The sequence below is a fragment of the Lithobates pipiens genome, unplaced genomic scaffold (genome assembly GCF_037356315.1).
Source record: "Lithobates pipiens isolate NorthernLeopardFrog02 unplaced genomic scaffold, aLitPip1_a1.2 Scaffold_23, whole genome shotgun sequence".
NCBI lineage: Eukaryota > Metazoa > Chordata > Amphibia > Anura > Ranidae > Lithobates > Lithobates pipiens.
This window is the reverse complement of record NW_027507785.1, coordinates 22,347,840-22,370,636: the sequence shown is the minus strand read 5'-3', so window position 1 is coordinate 22,370,636 and position 22,797 is coordinate 22,347,840. Positions and strand designations below refer to the sequence as shown.

Sequence of the window (22,797 nt, the reverse complement as noted above, 5' to 3'; positions counted from 1 at the left end):
AGATAACTGAAATACATCACAGGTGATATCATTTGCTGTTCAGTGATTGCAATATTCTAGTCTGCATCTCCCCAAGGTAATACATAAAACCTGGCCTGTTAGTGGGCCCTGAGGACAGAGTTGATGACCACTGGTGTAATGGACTGTCCTATCTTCACTTTCCCTGCATGACCCCGGACAGGAACATACAGTACATCACTGAGAACCTATGGTCAGGAAAATATTTGCATGAACAAGTAACAATAGCACCAGAAGCTTTTGGTCCTCAATCTTTAGAGTCTTAGCTGAGGCAACAGTAATATGCATATAAATTCTCCACAATTGGCCTTGTTGAGCATTGGTGTAGGCCAGCCATTCTTCCTGCTCTCCCTGGCTCTGTAGGGCTCCTCAAGATGTTTGAGGTTCCTTGAGCTCTGCTTGATTGACATCCCATGGGGGGGGGGGGGGGGGTCAATGAAACCAGTGCCACTTGACAAAACCAGTGCATGACACCAATGGACGCCACTGTAAGGAGAGAATTCTTCCCACTGACCATCAATATAAGGGGAGTTTTCCACTGAAACACAATCATTTAGTCTTTGCAGGTGTTGCCTAAAGTTGTTTCAAGGGTTCCTCTTGGGTAAAAAGGTTAAGGAAGGCTGATGTAGACCTTTATGCCACTATTTATATAACTAAAGTAGTTTACTTCCTATAGATTGGTAGAATAACCATTACTTGTCATTGAAGATCATAAAATGATCCCAGCCTCTCCGAAATAATCCATACAGTCAATTCATAGTGTCTTTAAGAAACAGCGACAGCTTCTAAACACAATGCTTACAAAAATGTACACTGCCAGTGGGATTCTTGGCTCCAATACCCGAAGGCACACCCATTGGTTTGCGCATAGTCTTACTGGTGGGAACAGTGGTTCCTATTTACCTGCCTTGGGACTTCCAAACTGGTCGTTCCTTTTTTCCTGTTTTTTCTCTCATTCATGTTTCTATTTTCACAAAGGCAATATCATTTTTGGAGTGATTTTGATATACTGAAGCTTGGGGCCTGAAGCTCTACCTGTGGTACCCCTTCCTCTGGGATTTCTCTAATCTTTGCATGGGAATTTTGGTCGATGTGTTGCATTATCTGAGATGTATGCATTATGATGGCATCTGTACCATGCAAAAAATTACTACATGTAAAAGGTCTTTGTACCTGATATATTGAACTGATCTCTACTGTATATGCATTTTCTTAATTCTTTTATTTATGAAGCCAATAAAAATCAGGGAATGTAACTTTAGCACCAGGATCCACACCATGTGGTAGGCACACTTCAGTGATCCTACAGTTCCATTCCAGGTAGGAACAGTACAATTCCTTTCCATTACTAGTAGGTTTCCCAAATAGTTGGTTTGAAGAAAAAGACATCCCCCCCAGAAAGATACAAACATGTTAAATCCTTAGAACTCTAAGGCCGTGTACACACAATCAAACTTTCCGGCAGAAAAGGTCAAACGGAATCATTCTGTCGAATATTACGATCGTGTGTAAGCTTCATCTGACTTTTTTCTTCAAAAATTCTGACAGACCTGGAAATAGAACATGTTTAAAACCTGTCCGATGGAATACATTTCTATTGGGAAAACCTTTCGTCTGTATACTGGTCCGTCGGACCAAATACGATGCTAGGGCAGCTATTGGCTACCGGCTATTGAACTTCCTTTTCTAATCCTGTCGTATGTCATCACGTTCAAAACTAATGGACTTTGGGAAGACCGTCAGACCTTTTCTGCCGGATAGTCCGGTTGTGTGTACACGGCATGAATCTATTGTAAAAAAAAACAAACCCTTATAAATTGGGTTTCAGTTTGCTCTCACGAAGGTCGAGTGTTTTTTCCGATAGGAATTGGTTCCGTTGGAAATATTTAGAACATGTTCTATTTCTAGGTCCATCAGAATTTTTGAAAAAAAAAGTCAGATGAGGCATACACGCAATCGGAATATATGATGAAAAGCTTCCGTCTGACTTTTTCTGTTGGACATTCCGCTCGTGTGTACACGGCATTAGAGTCTGCAAAAGACTTGAGAGTAGGGCGGAGGTTCACCTTCCAGCGGGACAACGGCCCTAAACATACAGCCAGAGCTACAATGGAATGGTTTAGATCAAAGCATATTCATGTGTTACAATGTCCCAGTTGAAATCCAGACCTAAATCCAATTGAGAATCTGTGGCAAGACTTGAAAACTGCTGTTCACAGATGCTCTCCATCCAGTTTTACAAAATGTTAGCTATTTTGCAAAAAAGAATGGGCAAACATTTTACTCTCTAGATGTTCAAAAAGACTTGCAGCGAAAGGTGGTTCTACAATAATGTATTGACTCTAGGGCTGAATACAAATGCACACCACACTTTGCAGATATTTATTTGTAAAAAATGTTGAAAACCATTTATCATGTTCCTTTCACTTCACAATTATGTGCCACTTTTTGTTGGTCTATCACATAAAATCCCAATAAAATACATTTACATTTGTGGTTGTAACATGACAAGATGTGGAAAATTTCAAGGGATATGAATACTTTTTCAAGACACTGTGACAAAGCTGTGACATCACCATGGTGTCCATGCTCTCTTCCTCACATGTCTCAGAACTCCCCTTGTGAGGTAACCAGAAAAGCATTGTAAGCTTCTTTCATCTCCAGGATATTGGACCAGTGGAACGCTAAGAGGTATGGGAGTAGGGAGTGGTCACCATGATGATGTCCTGAATACAGGGCGCAGCTAAGTGTGCTTCTGACAGCCCAGCATACAACATCAACAAGAAGGTTGGTTGCTTCGTGAAGAAACCACAGCTTATTACCATAAGCATCTCTTTGACAACCTACAATTGAACAACTTTTCACATCCAACCAGTAGTTTAAAAAAGTAAAGGGATGGTCCCTAACTTGGGCAATTTCCCTTTGCAGTTATCATGGAAGCCTTATAACCTCCCACCATAGACTAGACTCTCAAAACATTTTTACTGTAAGCCTTTATGCATCAGTAATAGTGCTATTTGAGCTTACCTTTAGGAAGCAGCTTCCCCGAGCAGTGCTCTCGCTGAGGGTGGTGTTATATACCGCGTTGGCAAAGACGGGCTCATTATCATTCACATCCAATAACTGGACTTTAACTATAGCCGTGGCGGTCAGAGCTGGCCTGCCGCGATCTGAGGCCAACACCGTCATAGTTGGCTGTGGGTCACGCTCATAATCCAGTGGTGCTGTCGTAGTGATGACTCCGGTTTCGGGGTGGATGTGGAACCAAGGCGTGTCCAGAAGGCTGTATCTCACTTCTCCATTCTCTCCCAGATCTTTATCTCGGGCTGTGACTTGCAGGAGGAAGCTTCCGGGATGGACTGCTTCTGGCACACTGTGGCTATATTCTTGCCGATCAAACACTGGAGGATTGTCGTTAACATCTGTTACCTCAAGGACAAAGGAGGATTCTGCCCTCAGTGGTGGAGTTCCTGTATCTGTGGCTAGAACTCGAAGCTTGTAGGAATCTCGTTCTTCACGGTCCAGCAACTTGTCCACACAGATGAGGTAGATGATGCTATCTTTTGTTGTCAAAGCAAACTTGCCCTCTCCACCCTCCAGGGTCACATCCACATCAGGATGCTCTCCATAGTCTGGATCTGAAACCGAGATACGAGCCACATACTGACCTGGCGTAGCCCCCTCAGATACTCGTGGGGCCCCATCCTCACTCAAGAAGATGATAGTCATGCTGGGTTGGTTATCGTTAGAATCCCGTACCTGAATGGAAACAAAAGCTGTTCCCACTTCTGGCTGCGCTGCCCCATCCCGGGCCTGGACAACCAGTTCATGGGCTTTTCGTGTCTCATAATCCAAGGGTTTACTGAGCTGTATGAGTCCAGAGTATGGATTGATGGTGAAGAAACCCTCTGGGTCACTTTGTCTGCGGTTTATCTCATAAGTCACCTCCCCATTCTGGCCCAGGTCAGCATCTGTGGCATAGACTTGCAGGACGCTGGAGCCAGGTGAGAGGCTTTCGGAAATTATGGTCTGGTAACGGCTTTGGTTGAAAACTGGGGCATGATCATTGATGTCCAATATAGATATGTCAAGCTTGATTTGTGAACTCCTGCTTGGAGAGCCACCATCATAAGCTTCCAAGATCAAAGTATAGACAGAACAGTTTTCCCGGTCCAGATTAGAGTTCACCACCAGATCTACAGATAGCATGCCGCTGGACATGCTCCGGGTTTCCAGCCGGAAGGCTTGCATAGGATCTCCGCTTTGAATGAGGTAGCCCTGAGTGCTCAACACTCCACTATCCAGATCTACGGCCGGTTCCAGTGGGTAGCGAGTGCCTCGTGGTGTGTGCTCAGGAATACTTAGCTCAATACGGTCCTTAGCAAAAGTAGGAGAGTGGTCATTGATATCATCCACATGGATGTGCACCTCTACTGTGACCCCCTCAGGGGTGACCGCTATGAAGCTGTAGAGGTTGCGCTGTTCCCTGTCCAAGACTCGAGCTGTCTTGATTATGCCAGTAAGTTCATCTATGTCTAAGTCACTGGTGACGCCACTTCCCTCCTGATCTGATATGAAGAACATGTGCCCTGTGGTCCCTGGTGGAAGACCTGCACTGATATCACCGATGATGGTGCCAGCTGGCTGCTCCTCGTCAATGTGTAGCTCTAGTACACCCAGAGAGGAGAAGGACGGGGAACATGCCCAAAGAAGCAGCAGGAGAAGCCTGGGAAGCAGCATCTTTTGTATGTCTGCTTCAAGGTCAGAGAAGATAATGGCCCATTCTACGGAAAAGAAAAAGAAATTAGAAGTCAGTGGAGGAACATGATATATGAAACTGTGAATAGAGGAACAGGGACTGCCTGATTGTCTAATGTATCTCAAAAGCTCCCTCAGCTCTGCTGCCATCACCCTGTAGTTGGAAGGGCATTCCTATGGTTTCTATGACTGAATGACCCTGTGATGGAAAGGGCAAGCTGCTAATATGATGATCCCCATGACTGTATCAACTCGTAAAGAGAAGTTTAACATCTTAGGGGTTGATTTACCAAAACTGGAGAATGCTAAATCTGGATAGAAACCAATCAGCTTCCAGGATTATTTTATTTTATTTTTTTTGTCAAAGCTTCATTGAACAAGCTGAAGTCAGTAGCTGATTGGCTACCATGTCGATCTGCACCAGATTTTGTACTCTCCAATTTCAGTAAATCAACCACCAGTGGCAGGGACTGTATTTCCTTCCCTAAGTCAATTACTTTTTTTTATCTATCCCATGTGAGGAAGTGCTGGATGTCCCACAACTCCCTTGATCTCCCTCAGACAAGGACTAAATATTTTTGTGGACCAGGAAAATTTGTAGCAATCTAGGAACACTGGTCCATGTCCTATGCAGATCTGGAAATCACCCAGTGTCCCTGGTTAGGACCAGTTGCCAGAACTGTTCTCTGGAAATGTTTTAAGAATTCCGGCAAGAAGTTTTGGTCTCAGACTGAAATGAGAATCATCTCTTGCCAACTTCAATATTAATAACAGCCAGAGAGGGGATTGCGCAGTGTGGAAATAATACACCGAAATAGACACAATACAGCTCTTGTACACAGAACCTCCCCCCCCTTCCCCATCCTTTCCCAAACTTCACACTGTCAAACAAACTTTTCCGATGCAAACAATTAAAATGCAGCATAGCGAGTGCTGAGAGAAAACACCACTGCAACTTCCTCTCGCTATACAGGGAGGACAATAAAATACTGTCTATATAGGCCAATGACACACTAAATATACAGTAACTCATAGACTAGATCATGTAACGTGCAGGGAGCGATCATATATCACATATAATACAAAGAAGGATATAAAACACAGGGACTACACCACATATAGCACATGGAGGATATAATACACAAGCCTCAGTTCACAAAGCTTTAGCACATTGATAAGGATCTCTCTTTTAGCCAGGTGACTGTAATTTCCCAATCTCATTGGATGCAGCTGAAAATAACTGTCACTTTATTAAAATGTAATTTCCAATTGAAATGGATGCAACTGAAAAGAACTGTCACTTTAGTCTAATGTAAATTCCAATCTTAATGGATGCAACTGAAAATAACTGTGAATTTGTAAAAAAAAAAATATATATATATATAATAACCATCTTTATCTGGGTAGTTTTGCTTTGTGGATTGAGTCTATAGAAGGAACATTTATCTATGGCACACAGGTGGGGATGCAACACGTTAGCACAGCTCAGAGGGAATAGAATGCATATATACCACATGGGAGGAGTCTGGCAAAAGGGTTCAGTATCTGGTCAGTTCAGGGCCAGCAGAGTGACAATATGGAGGATGGCATTGCAAGAACAGGCTAAGTGCCGAAGTGTCACCTCCACCAGATTATTCGTTGTCAGTAAACTTTTAATTCATGCTGTCTTCTTCTAAATGCCGGTCCATCCCAAACCATTACATTCTCACCAAGCATCTAGCAATATAAAGGGCAGTTTAGAACACTGTCCTCTGCTCCTTTAACAGTAGGGCACCTGTACCCAGGCAGTGTCTCTGCCAATCTCTGCCACTTAGACTTCCGCCAGTTTCCACCAAACTTCCTTTTCTGCAAGATGGGAACTTTAAACAGGAAAACTTCCTCCCCAGGGACCCGGCCTGGTTCAGGGTCATCTAATTGCTGGAAATATCTCTGGTGAGGATTTGCAGTCGTGTGGCTGGGGGCTCCTCTCGTGTGCCTGACCTTCCCCTTTCCCTGCCATGTAGTGTGGAGTGTCAGCTCTGCAGGGAACTATGGTGAACAATCAGAACTGATTTTGTGGCAACTAAGGAAGAGTAGGTAGTGTGTGATATTATTAGATGATGTCATTATTAGAGTGTCAGCTCTGCGAGAGACCACGGTGGACAATAAGAACTGACTCTAGAACAACTAAGGAAGAGTGGACAGTGTATGATGTTATTATATGATGTCATTATTAGAGTGCCAGCTCTGTGGGAGGCCATGGTGGACAATCAGAACTGGCTCTAGAACAGAAAAGGAAAAGTGGCAGTGATTGATATTATTATATGATGTCAAAATTAGAGTGCCAGCTCTGCGGGAGGCCATGGTGGACAATCAGAACTGGCTCCAGAACAGAAAAGGAAGAGTGGGCAGTGTGTGATATTATTATATGATGTCAAAATTAGAGTGCCAGCTCTGCGTGAGGCCATGGTGGACAATCAGAACTGACTCTAGAACAGAAAAGGAAGAGTGGGCAGTGTGTGATATTATTATATGATGTCATTATTAGAGTGCCAGCTTTGCGGGAGACCATTGTGGAAATCAGACCTGACTCTAGAACAACTAAGGAAGAGTGGGAAGTGTGTGATATTATTACACCATGTCATTATTAAAGTGTCATCTTTGTGGGAGACCACGATAGACAATTGGAACAGCTAATAAAGGGTGGGCAGTGTGTGATATTATTACTATATGATGTAATTATTGAAGTGTCAGCTGTTTGGAGTAACATGATGGACAATCAGAAGCAACACCGTGACAGCTAAGGAAGAGTGGGCAGTGTGTGATATTATTATATGATGTCATTACTAGAGTGCCAGCTCTGTGGGAGACCATGGTGGACAATCGGAACTGACGCTAGAACAGCTAAGGAAGAGTGGACAGTGTGTGATATTATTATATGATGTCATTATTAGAGTGTCGGTGCTGCGGGAGACCTTGGTGGACAATAAGAACTGACCCAAGAACAACTAAGAAAGAGTGGACAGTGTATGATATTATTATATGATGTCATTATTGGAGTGCCAGCTCTGGTGGTCGGTGGACAATCGGAACTGACTCTAGAACAGCTAAGGAAGAGTGGGAAGTGTGTGATATTATTATATAATATTATTATTAGAGTGTTAGCTCTTCCGGGGATCATGGTGGACAACCAGAACCACTATTGTGGCAGCTAAGGAAGAGTGGACAGTGTATGATATTATTATATGATGTCATTATTAGAGTGTCAGCTCTGCGGGAGGCCATGGTGGACAATCAGAACTGGCTCTAGAACAGCAAAGGAAGAGTGGGCAGTGTGTGATATTATTACACAATGTCATTATTAAAGTGTCAGCTCTGTGAGAGATCACGATGAACAATGGGAAAAGACTCTAGAACAGCTAATAAAGGGTGGGCAGTGTGTGATATTGTTACTATATGATGTCATTATTGAAGTGTCAGCTGTTTGGAGTAACACGATGAACAATCAGAAGCAACACCATGGCTTCGAAGGAAGAGTGGGCAGTGGGCAATATTATTACATGATATCATTATTAGAGTGTCAGCTCTGTGAGGGATCATGGTGAGCAATCAGAACCAACATTGTGACAGATAAGAAGGAGTGGGCAGTGTGACATATCGTTACATGATGTTTTTATTAGAGTGTCAGCTCTGCAGGGGACCATGGTGAACAATCGAGACTGTCACTCTTGACAGCTAAGGAAGACTGAAGAGTGTGTAATGTTGTTGTTGTGAGTGTCAGCTGTCGGTCAGGATAGCAAACTGATTCTGATTTTGTGTATTTCTGAAGTTACTCCTGGGGAATGAAGAATTAAAATGTCTCAAACAGTATTGATAAAGCGTCAGTTCTTAGGCCGCGTACACACGCGGGGACTGTTCGCCCAACTTTGTCCGTCAAACAGTTTCGGCAAACAGTCCGCTCAAAATTAGCATGGACGGACATGGCCACACACGACGAACGAACAGTTTGCTGAAACCGTGCGCGATGACGTGAACGGCACGTACGACGGGACGAAAAATACGACGTCCTATACACTGCATTATAACTTTCGGCGTGTAAATCCTTTCTGAGCATGCGCGGAACTTAGTTTGACGAACAAGCCTACACACGGGCGGACTGTTCGCTCAAACAAGGTTTCAGCGGACAGTTTTACGGAATTTCCGAAAAACCTTGTTCGTCAAACTGTCCGCTGAAACTGTCCGCTGAAAGCCCACACACGAGCGGACTGTCCGCCCAAACACTGTTCAGCGGACAAAGTTGGGCGAACAGTCCGCGCGTGTGTACGCGGCCTTATGCTCCATGCACACTGGAGCTCATAAACTGCAGTTTATTGGAGTTTGGGCGTTTTTTTTTAAAAGCCCATAATCTCCACTCTATGTTAGCCTATGTGTCCATGCACACATGGATGTTTTTCAGCTTTAATGAACAGTGGAGTTTATGGGCTTTTTTCTGAAAGCCAGAAATTTGCGTTCAAAGTGCCGTTTTTCACCGCCAAAAAACAACAAATGCAGATAAACGCTCATAAACACATGTTAATTAGTGTTCGGCATTCTATTTTTTCAATGCATTGTGGGAGTTTGGAATGCACCGTGGGAGTGTCCTCTGTGTATTTTTATTGAAAACGCCCATAAACGCAAACGCTCATAAACGCTAGTACAAAACGCTGTTAAAAGCACGTTTTTCAACCAGCGTTTTCTGCCAGCAATCTGGCGTCCAGAAAAAGCTTTTTTGACCTTCAGTGTGCATGTAGCCTTAGGGTGAGGAGTGTGTGTGCTGTGGATGGTGTCAACCTTATCCAAAAGAGCATTGGATTTGATTGTCAGCTCTGGGGTCGAAATGGGGTTGGCCTCTGTGGTGGACTAAAGTCTAAAAATTGGGTCACTTGCTTTACTTATAGAAGCCATCACCAAAGTGTTGGCTCTGAGAACAAATATGATAATGTTCAATCGTGCGCCTGTAAGCTTGAGTGTCAGCTCTGAGGGTTACGCTGTGCAGTGTGGAGATATCATTACTAGAGTGTCAGCTCGGTAGTATAAAAAAAGTGTGGAATATGTAATGTGATATCGGTGTTTGGGTTCCTTGTTAGAGTGTAAGCTCTGCAAAACAGAAAGATGTGTGATGTGTGCATAATTACAGAGTATCAGCTCTGTGGGATAGAAAGGTGTGCAATCAATGTCATTACTGAAGTGTCAGCTCTGAGGGTAGAAAAGGGAATTCTGTGTGTAGAGCTTGGACCAGTATCATTATTGGATTGTCAGCTCTATGGGGTAGAAAGACACAGACTGCATATGATGTTTGGTTTGATGGCATTATTGAAGTATCGGCTCTAAAGGGTAGAAAGGGGAACACTGTGTGTAGAACTTAGACCAGTATTGTTATTGGATTGTCAGCTCTATGGGGTAGAAAGACGCAGACCGCATATGATGTTTGGTTTGATGCCATTATTGAAGTGTCAGCTCTGTGGGGTAGCAAGGGGAAGATTGTATGTAGAGTTTGAAACAGTATCATTATTGGATTGTCAGCTTTTTGGGGTAGAAAGAAGCAGACTGCATATGATGTTTGGATGAAGGCATTATTGAAGTGTCAGCTCTGTGGGGTAGAAAGGGACAGATTGTGTGTAGAGTTTGAAACAGTGTCATTATTGGATTGTCAGCTTTGTTGGGTAGAAAGAAGCAGACTGCATATGATGTTTGGATTGAAGGCATTATTGAGGTGTCAGCTCTGTGGGGTAGAAAAGGGCAAATTGCGTGTAGAGTTTGGACTAGTATAGTTATTGGATTGTCAGCTTTATGGGGTAGAAAGAAGCAGACTGCATATGATGTTTGGATGAAGGCATTATTGAAGTGTCAGCTATGTGGGTTAGAAAGGGGAAGATTGTGTGTAGAGTTTGTATCAGTATCATTATTGGATTGTCAGCTTTGTGGGTAGAAAGAAGCAGATTGCATATGATGTTTGGATTGAAGGCATTATTGAAGTGTCAGCTCTGTGAGTTAGAAAGGGGAAGATCGTGTGTAGAGTTTGGACCAATATAGTATACAGTATAATATCCAATATATTGGATTATCAGTTCTATAGGGTAGAAAGAAGCAGACAACATATGATGTTTGGTTTGTTGGCATTATTTAAGTGTCAGCTCTGTGGGTTAAATAGGGGTAGAATGCATGTAGAGTTTGGACCACTATGGTTATTGAAGTGTCAGCTCTGTGGGGTAGTAACCGGCGGACTGTGTGTAAAGATTGGCTTGATGGCACTATTGAAGTGTCAGCTTTGCTGGACAAAAGGGGTAGGGGCTGCCCGATTATTGACCTCGGTCAGATGGTTACACACACACACGCGTCAGACTCACCGTTAGAGTGTAAGCTCTTGCGGCCGCTGTCTCATGTTGGCCTTGCTGGCAGTCACACTTGGTTCTAATCCAGATTCCATCCCCGGAGACCTTGCGCCGTCTCTCCTAGGCCAGTGCCCAGCCGCCCGTCTCTTTCCTGTACCTGCCTTGTTGGCGTCTCCTCTCGGTGCAGTCTCGGTGCGCTCTGGAAGGCCCTTACATCTGGTGGTGGGATGTCTCTTCTCTCTCAGCGCTTTGTTCTCACCCCAGGTCTGTCTCTTTCATCCTCTTTGTGCACAGGGCGGTCCCTCTGCTCACTATTGTTCTGTCTGATGGATGTCTCTTTCGCGGAGTGCGCTTTCGCCGCTCGCCTTTTTCTCTCCAGATGTGGCCGACTCTTTCGAAGGGGAGAGATCTCCAGTGGAGGGGGTCTCGGGATGGGGGTCTCTCCGACAGTCTCTCTGTCTCAGCCTGTCTCTCTGGCTGGGACAATGGATTGAGACAGCTGTGGATGGGAGAGAGAGCGCAAGGCTCAGAGGGAAGGAGAGAGGCTCTGAAACATGATTCTCCCCCCACCGCCTTCCCCAGCATCACCCCCCCTACACACCTCCTCCATCCTCTACCCCCTTCCTCCTCCTCCTCCTCCTCCTGCATCCTTTCCTCCCCCCTCCTCTCTGCTGCTGCGCCCCCCCTCCCTCCTCGCTGCTCCTGCACTCTGTCTCATCTGCTAATTTATGCTGAATTCCAGGACCAGAGAGAGAGGGCTGCATGGAGACTGGGGAGAGAGGGACCCCCACAGATGCTCAGCCCTTGTGAATTTATATATTCTACAACCAGCATTACATTGTATCCAATGCCCCCCCCCCCCCCCCCCCCCGAGTAGTGGAATCCCATCCTTGTTTTTATATGCCAGTATTAGGTCCCATTCACACGTGACGATTTGGAATCGCAGCGCGGAATTGGTGCAATTTTGCCTGCGATTTTCAAATCATGTGTCAATCATGGTAAAAAGCGCCTTTGGGTGCCACTTATTCTAAATGGCCCCCCAAAGATAGTGTGATTTTGCCACGACAGTTGTGCAGCAAATCCCACCTTTATAAAAACCGCGGGAAGCTCGTCGCCCCAAAATGGAGCTGGAGCTGCTTCAGGGCGACAACAATCACGCGTATTCACTTCAATGTGTGACACGCGGAAGCGCATGAAAATCGCCCCCACACAAAATCGTGAGAGGGGAACACGAATTCCCACTACGTGATGTGTTAATGGGGCCTTAACCATATTCTGTAATGCACACATATACTATACGTTAGCGGCTGAATAAAGGGTTAAAAGCGCCCGCAAATCGCCGCTGCCGATGTGCTTTGCAGGCGATTTGGCTGTGCTGCCTATTGATTTCAAGGGGCAGAAGCGCTTGAAGCCCCAGTGTGAAAGCACTCAGGCGTTAAAAATAGCGACTGTAAAGCGCCTGAAAAATGCCTCATCTGCGGTCCCAGTGTGAAAGCACTCAGGCTTTCACACTGGGACCGCAGATGAGGCATTTTTCGGGCGCTTTACAGGCTTTCACACTGGGACCGCAGATGAGGCATTTTTCGGGCGCTTTACAGGCTTTCACACTGGGACCGCAGATGAGGCATTTTTTAGGCGCTTTACAGGCGCTATAATTAGCGCTAATCTTCCTGTGATCTCAAATCGGACTGCAATTACAAAACGCATGTTCGGGTGCCATTTATTTTCAATAGCCCCTCAACCTAGTGTGGTTTTGCAGGGATTATAGTGGCAATCCAAAACACACAAAGCGTGTCGCCTAAAAGAAGCTCCTGCTTCTTTATGGGTGCCAACCCTTTGCATGTTTGTGGTTTGCCGCAATTGCTACGCAGTTTATCGTGGCAAAAGGGCATCATGCTTTGGGTGCCATTGAAAATAAATGGCACCCAAACATGCGTTTTGTGATTGCAGCAATTCTGCCTGAGGTCCCAAAATGTCAAATGTGAATGGAGCCTTATTCATACATTATAGAGTATATTTATAAAGCAGCGAATACGACATTCACCCATCATTGACCGCAGGTAAATCTTCCCAGTGTATGTGTTTTAAATTACAGTGGTTGATTGGTTCACCGCCAGTGAATGTTTTGTGAAAGTCACATTCGCTGTTTTGCAAATGGTGGCCTTACACACTTTAATTTTCTTTTTAATCTGATCAATGTGTGATTTGAGCAAATGATTGAATCTGAAAACAATTGAATAGCTATAACTTACCTTTCCAATTGATTTAGACTAAATGTTTCAATCGGATTTGACCAAACTGTGCAGAATGGCCAGTATTGAATATTATAGATCATGTAACACCAATCGGCAGCACTGAGATACCTTGTTGGTAAATATGATCACATTGCGACCAATCAAATGATGAGATTGCATGGTTACGGTGGGTATTTTAGCTATTGGTCGAAATATACTTCTCTGTGTGAGGCATATGGATCAAATGTATTGTTGATTATATTGTTTTTATTATATTATATTGTTATATTGTATTGTTTATTTTCTATCAGAAGGAAAATAAATCATTGAAACATGTGTGAGTACCATTGTACAAAGAATAGTAGTCTGTCTATTCTTTCTTTCTTTCTCTTTCGCTTTCCTTCTCTCTCTTTCTTGCTTTTTCTCTCTCTCTCTCTTTCTCTCCATCTTCTTCTCTCTTTCTTTATCTTTCTTATTCTCTCTCTCCCTCTCTCTCTTTCTTTCTCTCTTTATTTTTTCTCTCTTTCTATCATTCTTGTCCTCTCTCTCTCACTCTCTTGCTCTCTCTCTCTTCCCTTCTCTTTTTCTTTCTTTTTTTCTCTTTCTTACGTTCTCCATTTTTTTGCTTTTTTCCCTCTCTCTTTCTTGCTTTCTCTCTCTCTCCTCTCTTTTTTTCTCTCTCTCTTTCTTGCTTTTCCCCCTCTCTTGTTCTTGCATCCTCTCTCTCTCTCTATTTATCTATTTCTCTCTTCCTTTCCTCCTCTCTCTCTTTCTTGTTTTATCTCTATCTCTTTCTTGGTCTATCTCTCTCTCTCATTCCTTCCTTCTTTCTTTCTTTCTTTCTTTCTTTCTTTCTTTCTTGTTTTCTCTCTCTCACCCCTCTTCTTTTTTTTTTTATCTATTTTCTTTCTTGCGTTCTCTCTCTCTCTTCTCTTTGTTCCTCTCTCTCTTTCCTGCTCCCCCCCCCCTCCCTCTCTTTCTTTCTTTTACTCTCTGTCTTATTTTCTTTCTTTCTTTCTTTCTTTCTCTTTCTCTCTCTCTCTCTTTCTCTCTGTCTTTCTTGTTCTCTCTCTCTTCTCTTCTTCTTTCTTTTTTTTCTTTCACGCTTTCTTTCTCTCTCTCTCCTTCTATTTCTTTCTTGTATAATGCCTGCAATGGCAAGCGCTAATTGGTCAGCATAGTCATGTGACAATGCTGACCAATGAGAAACATACCTGAGGCTTCTTCTCCAGGTAAGGTGTCCCAGAAAAAAGAAGGACTTCCCATTGGTCAGTGAGGTCATGTGGGCACACTGACTGATGAGTGCTTGCCATTGTGAGCATTATGATTGATACAGGCTCCGGATATGTGCATTGTAGGATACGGTTTATGAACCGCTACACTGGCAGCACAAGGCATCACAGCTTATATGTCCAGCAAGATCTGGAAGCCTGGTCAGGCTGTTTGGAGTTAGTTCACCTGTTTCATTTTTAGTGAATAGGTGTTCTTACACTTTAATTTTCTCTTAAAAAATAGTGATATACTTCCTGTGCCTAGGTCCTCCTGTGCTATATATCTGCAGTTCATGAATACTGTGCCTGTGGCTGTTAGACTCACTAGATTTGAGATGTGGTCATTATTGTGCTGCTCCTTGTTCTCCTTGCTGGAGAGAAAGCCATATCTGAAAACCTGCTGAGCAAGGATCTCCTTACTTCAGCTTCATTCATTCTGTTGATCTATACTTCCTCCACCTTTCTTGCTACTTCTTGAACCTTTTTTTTTATTGTTATTTAAGAGCCAGTGGCATGTGAAACACACCCAAAAAACTCCACCCAGTGCCAAAGTGCACACACATAGTGGCACAAAAAGTGCAACGGGTGTTACACTGATCTTCCGCTAGGGAAGGACCTTACCCTGATCCCCCAGGGCATTAGGCTTCAGACGGGGACTGAGGTACTTCACTTGATCCATCTGGCCGAAACCAGATGGGCTCCTTTCTCTGGAGGGTCTGCCAAAACAGACCCACCCAAGTACATGGTGGGGCTCCCCTGAAGGGAGACCCCATGAGAGAAGGTGAACTAAGCCAAAAGGCCATGTCCACCCCATCCCAAGACTTTCAGGTTTGGCCCGAGGACCCACACCCTAGTCATCACACAGTGACAAACATATCAACAAAAAAAGTACAAAAAACACAGGGGTAAAATAAATAGGAAAGGGGGGAGAAAGAAGTGGGAGAATGAAAGAGTGACCATTGTGCAATACAAAGGCCAGGCCCTCTGGCTAGGACTAAAAATTCCTAGCCAAAAGGCAGAGGCAGGTGTAAAAAAAGCGTGTATGGAGAAGTGACCATGGTGCCATAAATCAATGTGGCCCTCACTCACAGTGACTGTACGGCACCCCTGAACTGCCACTTCAGGGGCACATTCACCACAGGCTTTTCGTTCAACCCTGACCAACGACCCAGACCACAGCAGCCCCCACCCCAGTCAGGAAGGCCTGAAGTTCTGGAAGCTTGGTGAGAGCCCTTTGCCATCAGGCCCCACCATCGCTCCCATCATTCCCACAGTTGCCAACAGTCCAGATTTTCCCAGGAAAATCCTGATTTTTGGGGCCCTTGTCCCGATCGGAGGCCGTCCCAATTTGGGATTTTGCCCAGGGAAATCAGGAATGTTTGCTTTTGCATTTTTGGAGCAGCGGGCTTCAACAAAATGGCCACCGGCGATGCCACTAGATCGTTCCCCCTTGTGTTCAGTGGAGAGAGGCAGGGGGCTTGATCCGTGCAGCCAATGAATTGGCTTCCCCTCTCACACTACTGAAGCCTGGGATAGCTGCGCGGATCGGCCCCTCCCCTCTCCACTGAACGCATGGCACCGGCCGCTCATCCATGTTCCTTCCGCTCTTGTCTCAGTGCAGCAATTTAACTTTAATGTACGGAAGGGGGGTTAACTATATATATACAGGAGGAAAAGGGTCAGCTATATTTCTTTTCTGCTATGTCATGCCTACAAACGCATGTCCCACCCCCTAATTATAATAAGGCTCCGCCTACAGCCCAAAAAGTGTCCTCAATTTTTTTTTGCAATGTTGCCAACTATGCACTCTTACCTAATTACATTCGAGGAACATTAACCGTTCCTCCCCCTCCAGCAAGAGAGGAGCCGGTGTTCTCTCCCGAAAAACTGACCGGAGCTAGAGCCATCCCAATCTAGGCCAAAAGGCCCGAAGACCCGACGCTCTGGATCAGACCCAGTTGCAGCACCCATCCTCACCAGGAGCACCCTTCCGGACGGCTCAGACTCGACCCCACTGACGCCAGCATGGATGCCCAGGCCTGGGCCACTACCAAAACCGCCCTTCCAGGTGCAATGACACCACTGGAGTTGCTTCAGTCCTCCCCACACTTGGGAGTGACATAGCGCCTCCTCTGGCAACTGATAAGAACAGATACTACACTTGATCTTAGCCAAAAAGCTACTTCTTGAACCTTTCCCCACTGGTCATCAGATCACCAGTCATCAGGCAGGCAGGTCTGACAGGAGGCAGCAAATCCTGCCTCTGCCAAGATGGCTGCTCCCCAATGGAGGCACAGTGCAGAAGAAGGCATGGGATGTCAGTAATGGGGAAATGATCATAGGCTGCCCATAGACTAAGCAGGTCATTAGTCTTTTGGCCTCTCTGTTTTTTTTAGGGCACAGCTTCCACAGTTCAAGTCCTCTTACAGGGTTTAAATATTTTGGTATTTGCATATTCTTAACAATAAATGAACTGTTAACCACTTACAGACCGGAAGATTTTCCCCCTTAATGACCAGGTCATTTTTTTGCGATATGGCACTGTGTTGCTTTAACTGCCAGTTGTGCGGTCATGCGTCGTTGTACCCAAACAAAATTGATGTCCCTTTTTCCACAAATAGAGCTTTCTTTTGGTGGTATTTGATCACCTCTGCGTTTTTTTTTGTGTGCTATAAACAAAAAGAAGAGCAACAATTTTGAAAAAAATATATTTTTTTTACTTTTTGCTCTAATAAATATCCTCAAAAAAAATGCATTTGTTTATGAGTTAAGGCCGATATATATTCTTCTACATATTTTTGGTAAAAAAAAATCGCAATAGGCGTATATTGATTGGTTTGTACAAACATTATAGTGTCTACATAATAGGGGATAGATTTATGGCATTTTTATTATTTTCTTTTTGTTTCTTTACTAGTAATGGTGGCGATCTGTGATTTTTTGGGGCACTGCGACATTGCGGCGGACAGATCGGACACTTTTGACACTTTTTTGGGACCATTGACATTTATACAGCGATCAGTGCTATAAAAATGCACTGATTACTGTGTAAATGTCATTGGCAGGGAAGGGGGTTAACACTAGGGGGCGATCAAGGGGTTAAGTGTGTTCCCTGGGAGGTGTTTCTAACTGTGGGGGGATGGAACAAATTAGAGGAGGAGACAGATTGCTGTTCTTAATCACTAGGAACAGCAGATCTGTCTCTCCTCCCCTGTCAGGACAGGGATCTGTCTGTTTTCATTGACAGATCCCTGTTCTGGTTCTCGTTGCAGGTGGCCGGTGGACATCGCGGCCATGCACATTGGGTCCTCTGCCGTGCAGCGAGCACACACGTGCCTGCTAATGCTCTTAAAGAGGCTGATGTACACCAATGGCGATTTGCGGGAACGTGCCGACCTATGGCCGTATAATGAAGCCCCCCCCCCCACTGACTTCTGTAGCGGCAGGCACTGTAGAGAAAGGACATGCCCCTAGTTATGCAGAACATGAAGAAATCCCAGTACAAGACTCGGTTAAACCCAATGATGCTTTTTTGCTTTAAAATAACTTTTGTGGCAGCAATAAAAATGTGATACTCCAGAGAATGGATCGAAAGTTCAATGCAATATTAATACTTTTGATAATGAAATTGTACATTTATTTATAAATAGGTCTGTACAGCTGAACAAAAACCGGGACCATCGAGGATGAAGGAGGATCGGAGGGATTTGGCTGCTTATAAAGGGAGAGTTGGGAGCTGTGAATGTGTAGTTTATGAGGACCCATTACACTTTACTTACTTTGTTGGAGTGTAAGGCCTGCTAATGGTAAAATGCGGGATGCTGATCAGAGGAATAGAAGCGACTGAGGGCAAACGCTGCAGATTGCTATAAGAAAGTTGTTGATGGCAAAATAAATAATAAATGCACCCATAATTAATATTTAAAAAATGTGCATTTGTTATTTTATTGCATTGGAGCATGCAAAGCTTTGCAACTGTGATCAGTGAACTGTAGGTGGAATGTGCAGGCTCCTGCAGACTATTCCTCCAGTCTCAGGTTTGTTCCGAGATACGGTGATAGAAGCGCTATTGAACCCCGAAAACAAATATTTATTATATTGCATAATATTGCATATTATATTACCAATTCTTAGCCCTTGTACACACGGTCGGAGAATCCGACGGAACGTGTCCTATCGGACCGTGTCGTCAGATAATCCGACTGTGTGTGGTATGCATCAGACTGATTCCGTCGGAATATACATCGGACCCAATTTTCCAACATGTTGGAAATATTTCCCGACCAACTGGGCCGGTCGGACATACTTCGATCATGTGTAGAGAATTTTGATCGGACCAAGTGCCACGCATGCTCAGATCAAATTCCTACATCAAAGCTATTGGCTACTAGCCTGAACGTAGTCCCATCGTAACGAAATTACGTCATCACGTTCTGAAAGATCGGATTTTTTCGCCAACTTTATCTGACCGTGTGTATGCAACAGTTTCGGACAAGATCGGATTTGGTTGTGGAAATCTCCGACCGTGTGTATAGGGGCTAAGATGTGATGGCTGCATTTGTTTTCTTTTTAGGCTTTCTTTCTTCTATTTTATTCTGTTGATCATGGCAGTAAGTCTATTGTTTTTCAAAAGAACAAGCTCTCTTCCAGATGTATCAGTTACAGGGAGACAAACCATTAAATCGTTATTATTATTATACAGGATTATATAGTGCCAACAGTTTACACAGTGCTTTACAGTACAATAGGGAGACAATACAGTTACAATACCATAAAATACAATAAGGTTAGGAGGGCCCTTCTCAGAAGAGCTTACAAAATCATGATAGAAATGCTTACAATGATCGTTTTTATTTATTTATGTAAAAGCCATGACAAAGGACTAACGCCTGAAACGCGTAGACTGTTTTACAGCTTTGTACATGTATTTAATAAAGAAATTCCATTTTGGATGTCACCCTGAGTGCCGCCAATCCCTTTCCTTATTCATGTAAAACCTTTATCCCTAAAGGGGGAAAAAAACGGTGTGGTTGTAACTGCTTATAAAGAGCTTGTTTCAATTTGGTAATGTATTTAAATCTACTAATACATCTAACAGTTCCCTCCCCACCCAGATTGGCAATGCTGCTGTCTAAATGTGCCCCTACTATGCTCCTTCATCCAGAGCAGATGCGCCCTAATACAGGAAGTGTGTTACTGACCGAATCACCAGATGAAAACAGAGGAAAAAAGTAAAAAAAAAAAAAAAGAAACCTATTGCAGCCACCACATATAATCATTGGTAAGCTGCAATATACTACATATTTGGCCTTGAGTTTAATACTATTTTCAGTTATGGAGCTGGAAGAAGTATTAATGGAATGAGTGGAGTGACATCACTGCCCTTGTGATCCATTGAAAATTACCACCAACGTGCAAAACCAAAACATCCCGCAGCCTATCCAGTCATGCAAAGCGATGAACTTCTGGGACCATCCTGCTCCACAGCATGCCCGGTGAGCCTAACCACCAGACACAGGTTTCCTGCCTAGAAATGCCCAATTGTCTCCCATCAGGTTTAACATCTGCTCTTTTTTTGCCCCCAAAACACATATGAGTGGCCCAATATCCAAACCAGGCCCTGCACGCCACCTGAAATGAAAGAAAAACATACCCAAAATAACAGCCAATATGCACGCAGAAAACATGCATACCCACCCAAACATGCCAAATAATCTCCCCCTCCCCCGTTAATCTGACAGCAGGTGAGAATGAATGTATAACTTGACTAGGGTAGCCAGATAACTTACTTCCCCAATAATACATGTAAACCTTAACCGTTACTCTTAAAATAAATACCCGGACACCTGCTTGGATGAAAATGGCCTCAACGGCCTTTATTTAAATAACAATAAAATTTTAACTTTATTTTAAATATTTTAATAATACAAAAACTTGTAACAACTTCCAGTTACCCAAAAAAACCCTAAGTGCTTTTTTGGCTGGTCCCTGACGACCCCTTATTATTTTGAGCCTGTGATCCCCACTTCGTCAGCATCTGTCCCCAGCCGCCAAACTTGCCTCGAGGACTCACTAACTGACCACAGACCCCCAAATATGTTAGCCATTAATCTGGACTGACACCAGCCCAAACACAATGACTCCATCTCTGGCATGGGTCCCAACCTTTTTCAATTGACCCATGCATTTCTACATATATATATTCATATATATATATATATAGAAGTCGCCAAGGACCCAACGCCACCTTCGGAATGACAACCCCTCAAACCCCACCACTATCCATCATTAGGGAGGGCGGGCGGGAACGTCTCTCCTCGCTTGCTGACCTCCAACTGCTGGCTTGTCCCACCCTGGCACATGGACGAGAGACCCACACTCCTCCCCCCTTGTGACCTTCCACCAATAGGGTAAGTACGCCTGCATCTTAAACCACCCCCACGCTGCTTTTACTTTAGCCCAGTAATTCCCTTGCACCCTGTCATGTATGTCCTGCGCTTCCTTTTCTATACAGCTCCGTACATGTCTTTAACCGTCGCGATTCCCACCTACTAATGCGCTTGAACGCCTCTTCATCCAACCCCCACCTAGCAGCCTCCATAGACGCCACAATTTCGGAAAGAATGCGAGGAAAATTAATTTTCCCCCAAACCCAATGCCCTTAAGCATTTCCGGAAAACAGAAATGAATTGAAATCTGGACAAAGGGGACCAAAAAGGAACCCACCAAATCCGGGCGCACTGTGAGAAGCACCCTTACCGCCTCCACCAGACATAAGGGCAAACCCGGCACTGAAAATTCTTGAACCTTCCTGCTCCCACCCACTTGATCAGTTTTGGACCTGCGCAAAATCAGGTATAACCTATCCTCCCCACAGGTGACCTCTGTAGCCCACATACCCCCCTGTACCCTCTTGGAAGGGCTAACTAGTTTGCCGATCCGAAAAGCACCAAAGAACCTAAAACCTTTCGCAAAAGCTCAAACAAAACAGGGTCCCTGGCGTCCACGTGCGTCTGAGAGCGCCGATAACCTTTCAGTGCTTGCCGTACCCAAAAATCTTTAGTGAAGTCCCGGCGGCAACCCTGCAATTTGAATAAAAATGCCAATCCTGACAATTTTCTCTCTAACACCGACACGGACACCCGCTTCTCAAGATTCCATGAGACAAAATACAGAACCACCAACTGCACTTCCGGCCCTCTTACTCCACCTCGGCTGGTGGCAATAAAGACAATCATTATCGCCAAACCTTGCTATATGCAGCCCACGTCGCATCACTTAGAGACTATCTGATCCATCCCCAAAGCAATCATCCACAGCCAGTCGGGACAAGGAACCCCGCATCGCTCCACTGCCGGCGCCATCTCCTGGAACCTGTCCCACTGAAAGTGACACAAAGCGTCAGCAATGACCTTCTCAACTCCCAGGAGGTGCACAACATAAATAAAAACATTTAACTGCAGATATTGCAACACTAAGTGTTGGAGCAGTCGAACCACGGGTGGAGACGAGGCCGAGACCTTGTTGATGACCTGTACCACCCCAAGATTGTCCCCATGAAAGCTCACTTTCAGGTCCCTGAAAGACTATCCCCACAGCCATCACCACCGGAAACAATTCCAGCAATACCAAATTACAGAGAAAACCCGGCTCTTTCCACAAATCCGGCCAAGGCCTTGCACTCCAACGGCCCCGAAAGAAGCCCCCAAATCCAGTCAAGCCGGCCGCATCTGTGTAAAGTTCCAGGTCAAAGTTACTAACCAGGCACAATCCCCGGCCATTAAAAGATTCCAAGAACAAATGCCACACTCGCAAATCCTCCCTGTGCTCCTTTACAAATCTCACAAAATAAGTGGGCGTATTGACTCCCGCCGTACTTTCTCACAGCCGCCGGCAAAATACTCTCCCCATCGGTAGGATACAACACGCAAAATTAAACTTACCCGACAACGACTGCCGTTTCCAAAGTTGAACCTTGCGCAACCCCAAGAGTCCCAGAATCTCTTCCTTGAGTGCCGCCAGCTTGTCTTCTGGCAGGCGATACTCCATGGCGTCAGAATCCAATACAATGTCTAGGAAACGAATCACGATAGTCAGCCCCTCTGTTTTTTCCGGGGCTCAAGGGGATGCCAAAACGAGCAGTGATGTGTTCTAACATAGCCAGCA

At 44.5% G+C, this 22,797-nt stretch overlaps 1 protein-coding gene across 1 annotated transcript in view; it reads right to left on the bottom strand.

The window, feature by feature from the left end:
• Nucleotides 1-11,708, bottom strand: part of DCHS1 (dachsous cadherin-related 1) — a 111,813-nt gene extending 100,105 nt beyond the window's left edge. Inside the window, exons 1-2 of the mRNA XM_077451300.1 lie at nt 11,142-11,708; nt 3,046-4,802 (exon numbers count right to left, since the gene is read on the bottom strand). Of these exons, the coding sequence (XP_077307426.1) occupies nt 3,046-4,758 (1,713 nt within the window). The 5' untranslated portion in view covers nt 4,759-4,802; nt 11,142-11,708. The remainder of the gene's footprint in view (nt 1-3,045; nt 4,803-11,141) is intronic.
• Between the last annotated feature and the right edge of the window lie 11,089 nt (nt 11,709-22,797).